Here is a 6353-nt window from a genome sequence, read left to right on the forward strand (position 1 = left end):
TGGATTATGATCTTTGGCTGCTGATTGCAGGGTTGTTTTCTCTCAGTTTTGGCAAATAGCTGTTAAAGTTCTCCTCCTTGTTAAGTGGTCTTGTGCAAACTTTGTTAGGGCTTTGTATTCCTCTTCTGTGTCCAGGAGATGAGACTCTCGTCTCCTCGGAAGGAATCTTATCCTTGTGATCAACATGCTTCTGAATTCTTCATATTCTTGGCATTCAAACATAAAGTGGTTCCAGTCCTCAATCCCTCCATAGAAGCCTCGGTGTAACCTCGGTGAGACCAAAGTTGGAGAGTTTTGCATTGAAGGAGCCATGCTCCATCTGTAAATACGTTGTATCTAGCCCTGGGCAGAGCCACGTAAGTGTTTTTGGGTAGATTCCGCTCAGCTTCCAGGTGACTTCCCCCTTTGGTTGTTTCAGTCCATCTACCTTGATACATCTGCAACAGGAAATTTTCTGCTTTGTGGTTGTTTTCCAGGTTTGTTGTAAAGTTTAGAAAGGTGACAGTTTGTCCTTTAGATAGGAAATAAAGAAGTCCTTTATTTCCTATCTAAAGTCCTTTATTTAGAAATAATGTTAATGACATTATTTCTAGGTCTAGTGGGAGCATTCCCGCCAGCACCTGAACTGCTGGAGTACTCACCTTTCTGCAGGTGCGGGTAATAGTCAGTAAGATGGTGCGTTGGGTCGTGTCCAGGGTTCTTTTGTTCACCACTTGTTTGGTTTTATCATTACCACACCACAGAGGCGTATGTAATAACGGGTATGAATGTTGACTTGTAGTATAGCGTTAAGGCCTAATTGTGTCTTGTAACTCTAGTCACCAGTGCTGAGTAGTTCCTGATCTTTGTTCTTAAGGACTTGAGGTGGGGTTGAAAGGAGAGTTTACTGTCCAATATTATGACTAGATATTTTATTTCATTGGCAAGTTTAATTGTGGACCTGTGAATTTTGATCAGTGGAGACTGTCGAAAGTCCAGAGTCCCCTTCAACAGGACTGATGATGTTTAGGTCGGTGAGATGGTGAGAAAGTTTCTAATTGCCCAGTGCTCGAGTAGTTGTAGGGCATAATTGGCTGGGTCTCCAGTTGTATTCTGGAGTCTGCCTCCACAGTTAGGATGAGGTCATCTTGCAAAGGCCTGTGCCTTGACAGGTCCCAGATCCACCTTTAGAAACTCATTGAATACTATGTTCTAGAATAAGAGGCCCAGCACTGACCCTTGTGGGAGCTCCTGTATACTGGCCTTGTAAGTTTCCTATATGGAATGTTTATCTCTATTTCTCTTTCTGTTAGGTAGGTTGTTATAACTTTGTATAGATTAATAGGCATTTTAGCCTCTCTGAGTCTGCCAAGGACGCTTGGCCACAAAGTGAGCCACATGCCCCGCCAAGTCGACAGAGACCAGGAGGAAATACTTCCTATTGCCAGAGGCGGATTTAACGGCGGGCGCACCGGGCACGCGCCCTGGGCCCGACTTCTGAAGGGCCCACGCAAAACCCCAACAAATTAGTTCAACATATTAGTCCAACTAATAGTTGAACTAATATGTTCAACTATTAGTTCAAAATTTTTTGAGATTATTATTATGCTATTATTACTTATATTATACATATATTATATTCAAATTTTATTGGAAATAAAACATTAATAGTACATAATATTTTTTATTTATTTAAAAAAATGGTTAACATGTATTTTTATTTTCCCTGTCTCTCTCTTTTTTTTAAGGGGCCCAATATTTTCTTCTGCGCCCGGGGCCTCAACCGACCTTAAACCGCTCCTGCCTATTGCACTCTTTTGCTGCTAATATTCAGCTTCTAAGAGCTTTGGTTGTTGATGATCCAAGTTTTTCTGTATGAGCTTGCTTTATTGCATCATATTCCACTACTAATAGCATTGCTAAAGACTAGATAAACTTGTCTTAATAAGCTATGTACAGCACCAAAGGTGCCATAGAGCTATACTTGGATTTTAGAAAATCTTTTGATAATCAATGGACACTGCTATTCATGGACTAATGTTATTAGTAGAGTCCCCCAGAGTTCAGCGGTGGGCCAATTGTTGTTTTTAATATTTATCAATGATATTAATGAAGGTATATCAGACTTAAGGTCCAAATTTGCAGATAATACAGGATTGTTAATGACATTAATTTTGGTTGTCAGGGTTGTTAATGACATTAATGACAGTATGCTACTGCAACAGGATCTAGAAAATTTGGGCAGATGGACTGAGAGGTGGCAACTGAAGTTTAACATCGACAAATGTAAAGTACTGCATATGGGAGGCAGTAACCCCTCAGTAACATACCAACTGTGTGGCATCAAACTGGGCTAGTGGAGAATAAAAAAGACCTGGGAGTAATTGTGCCATCAGATATGAAGTTTTCTGAGCAGTACAGACAGGTTGCAAAAGCAGCTCATTTATTAATGTATTATATTGATATACAGGAATTTTGCTAGCAGGGATAAGGAGATGATTACTCCTTTATATAAGGCAGTGGTCGGGCTACACCTTGAGTACTGCGTACAGGTCTGGCAGCCTCATTTTAGGAAGGATGTATAGCTGCTAGAATAAGTACAGAGAAGGGTGAGATTGGTGAGAGGAATAAATGGTTGCTCTTACCAAGAAAGGTGTGTGTGGAGACTAGGCACCTGTGAGGTGATCTGATTGAGGTGTATAAGGCTTTGAATGGTTTGATTAGTAGTAGTAGTAGTGGCACATGATGCAAGAAAGCAAGTGTAGGAGCTTATGCAGCATCAGCCAAAAAAAAAAAAAAAAAAAAATCACACCATTCCCTCCAAATGCCTGTCCAGTTCCTCCTTGAATTTATTTAACCTATCAACTTCCACAACGACAGATGGAAGTTTGTTCCAGCAATTAACCACCCGCTGGCTAAAGGCAAATTTCCGCACATCTATTCTACATCTGTCCTTTCTTAATTTGAACTTATGTCCCTGTAGGTTGGTAATCTGAACAAGTGGAAGGATCCCATCAGAATTCAGCGTGCTCAACCCATTCAAGGCCTTATAGACCTCAATCAGATCACCGCGCAGGTACCTAGTCTCCAGCCACTGCAATTTGCAGAACTTAAGCCTCTCTTGGTAAGAGAATCCCTTCATTCCCCTCACCAATCGTGTTGCTCTTCTCTGTACACGCTCAAGCAAATCTACATCCTTCCTAAAATGAGGCCTCCAGACCTGTACGCAGTACTCAAGGCGTGGCCTGACCATTGCCTTATACAGAGGGACAATCACCTCCTTTTTCCTGCTAGCAAAATTCCTATTTATCATTGACAAAACCCCATGACCCGCCCTAGCAGCCTGTCTGCACTGCTCAGAAAACTTCATATCTGACTGCACAATTACTCCCAGGTCTTTTTCATTTTCTACCACCTTAAGTGTAGTACCACACAGTTGGTACGTTAAGCTGAACACTGATGGGATTCTTACTCTTGTTCAGATTAAGCATCTCAGGGGGCATAAATTCGAATTGAGGAAAGACAGTTGTAAAATAGATGTGCAGAAATTTGCCTTTAGCCAGCTGGTGGTTGATTGCTTGAAGAAACTTCCATTTGTCTTGGAAGTTGACAGCTTAAATAAATTCAACATAGAACTAGACAAATTTTTGGAGGAAATGGATAGGTGAAAGAGAAATTTTTTTTTTTGGCTGATGCTGTATAAGCTTTCTTCGGGGCATCATATGCCTCTGTTGATGCTAATATTAATTTGGGGATTCAGATTAGGTGGACTTCTAGTCGAACTCCCTATAACACATTAAGGAAATGGAAATGCCACTGCTAAACTGAACCTTGAAAACACGAAGCCATGACATATTTAACATTAAATAATAGAATTAATTAATTCAAAATTAATATGTATGTATTGCTAAGTTAAAATTGCCCTTGAGATAAACTCTAAAAGGTTTTCTTATAACTGGCCAAAGCTAGATGAAATATAACTGTAATTAAAGGTATGATATAAGGTATCTTGAAATAATACACTTATTAAAGACGACCAAAACATAGCAGCATAACTTTGTGATGTTTAAGAAATAAAAAGCATATCTCAACGAAGAAAATGTGACCACTATATAAATACAACTAAGAAACGAAGTAACTAATACAAATGACCCACCTACCCTATTTATAAGATTAGTAATACTCTGGAAGCCAGATTATGCACAGTTGAAAACAAGTCTGAGACTAATCTTAGTAAAGGTGAACAAGGATTATATGGAGCCTGCACTTACACTCAAAATAACAGACTTAGATGACTTGTTGATTGGTGAAATGTAGAATAAGACTGGTGAAATTAAACAGCCAATGGAAATGGGATTGAAGAAAAGTAAAACAGGACAAAAATAAAAATAAATGTATAAAAATAAAATAAGCTTAGACCCATTTAAACCAGAATTGTCAGGAAATTAAATCAAGATTTTTGCCAAAAAGAGTTGGAGTATTGGTTTTACTTGAATTATTATGTATTGTTATAAAAGATACAGTTCCAAATTAATTATGATAATACTGCTTTTCTGCAAGAACCAGAAAGAAGTTAATGGTAGGTCCATTTTTGGAATGGTTGAATTATTATTATGAATTATTATAATGATGCTTTTACTGGCCATTATTCTTTCTAACTTTGGCAACTTTTGTTTTCTTATTGTGATGAAAAAGGACTGAGACAGTCTTATTGTGTTAGTTATAATTATGGGATGTTTTCATCTTCGGCTATTGATTTGGATGTTTCACTCAGGTTGGAGAGATCATACTCTGCTGTTGTTTAATTAATATATTGTTATTATATTGGTTATTAAAGCTGAAACCAGGTGTTTTTTCACTTAGTTTTTATCGTGGCAAAAATTTATTATTGAAATAGATTGAAGTAGGCCACATTAGTTTACTTCTTGCTGTTTTAATCACTGTAGTCCTGAAAATCTTAATAAAGAAAACAGCCTTGAATCCCATCAATATTCTCTCCAATGATATGAAGAATTAGAGTTTCATTTAATGAGTATTGAATGAAAATTCTGTGAATGTGCTACTATTTTTCAGACTTCTTGACCCTTGCATATTGAATGTCCTTGATATGTTCATTTCACTGAACACTAAACCTTCTATACAATTGACCAATATACACAGAATCACAACCATACTTGATGTGTTATGTGGGCCCTGAGTATTAAAAGTATTTACAATTAAGAAATTTTTAGCAAGTTTATAAATTACTTTTCAAAATTAAGTTATTGTGTCCACACTCACTTAACTTAACTGTAGTTTATTATCACTTGGCCATCCTTTGGAGAAAAGGTATTGAACAAGTACAGCATATTTGGATTTTTCCCCACTTTAAATATGAAATATAACTTTTGGGAAAAATATATTTCTGATTTTCTTCAAGTGAGAACTTTGAGTATAAATTAAGAAAATTGAACATTTTTAATGATTTAATCAAAAGTGTTGATAATACATTCACTAGTCAAGCTTTGAAATATTTATAGATAAAATTATTTTTTACATATATAGTAAAATTCTCAAGCTCAAAATTAACTTATTAATTCCAGCTTGATGGAGAAGAAATAAAAGATGAAAGTGATGATGAAGATACAGATCTCTAAAATGAATGAATACTTGCTGATTTATTTTTCATATTTCTGTACCATGGTGTCAGGAAAAAAAATAATAATTTTTTTGTGATATTAAATAGATCTTATATTGTGTAAAATATCTTTTATTAACTCATCTTGATAGACTATCACGTTTTAATTCTTTAGCCAGTAATCTATGGATGCAAAGGAGTGAATGAGCTAGCGTTTGTGTGAGTGAGTGATTGAATGAATATATATAGTAATGATTCAAAAAGCCTTTGTCTAATGGGACCATACGATTATCTTAGCCTGGATATATGACTTTACCTTTCATAATATTGCAGGAGGATTTTGTATAGCTGTATTATTATTATTATGCCTTTAAATTTAAGCGATAATATTAAAAGATGTATACTTTGGATGTAGCTGGTATAGTAATGTTACATTCAGCCAAAATTGTATCCTTAAACATAATGTGTACTTTAGAGGCCTATTTTTTTAGAAAGTGAAATATTTTTGACTTATCCCATCTTAAATGTGAAGATTACTTGTCTGATATTGAATAAAAGGTCTATAGCTATTTACATTTTAAAAATTTTCTATACATTAATGCCAGTGGCTGCTTGACAATTTCTTTTCACTTTTTTAATATTTCTACTTTAAATACATGAAATTCTTATATATAAGCTTTGCTTGAATACATTCTTAAGAGGTTTTTTTTTTTTTATATATATATCAGCTTTCTATTCTAGCTGTAAATAGCACACC

At 35.9% G+C, this 6353-nt stretch overlaps 1 protein-coding gene across 1 annotated transcript in view; it reads left to right on the top strand.

Moving 5' to 3' along the window:
* Positions 1-5892, top strand: part of LOC150075056 (band 3 anion transport protein-like) — a 934629-nt gene extending 928737 nt beyond the window's left edge. Inside the window, exon 26 of the mRNA XM_090388866.1 lies at positions 5562-5892. Within this exon, the coding sequence (XP_090244992.1) occupies positions 5562-5615 (54 nt within the window). The 3' untranslated portion in view covers positions 5616-5892. The remainder of the gene's footprint in view (positions 1-5561) is intronic.
* The last annotated feature ends 461 nt before the right edge of the window (positions 5893-6353 follow it).

The sequence above is a fragment of the Mastigoproctus giganteus genome, chromosome 14 (assembly GCF_048544385.1).
Source record: "Mastigoproctus giganteus isolate SK-2022 chromosome 14, ASM4854438v1, whole genome shotgun sequence".
In the NCBI taxonomy this organism is placed as follows: domain Eukaryota; kingdom Metazoa; phylum Arthropoda; class Arachnida; order Uropygi; family Thelyphonidae; genus Mastigoproctus; species Mastigoproctus giganteus.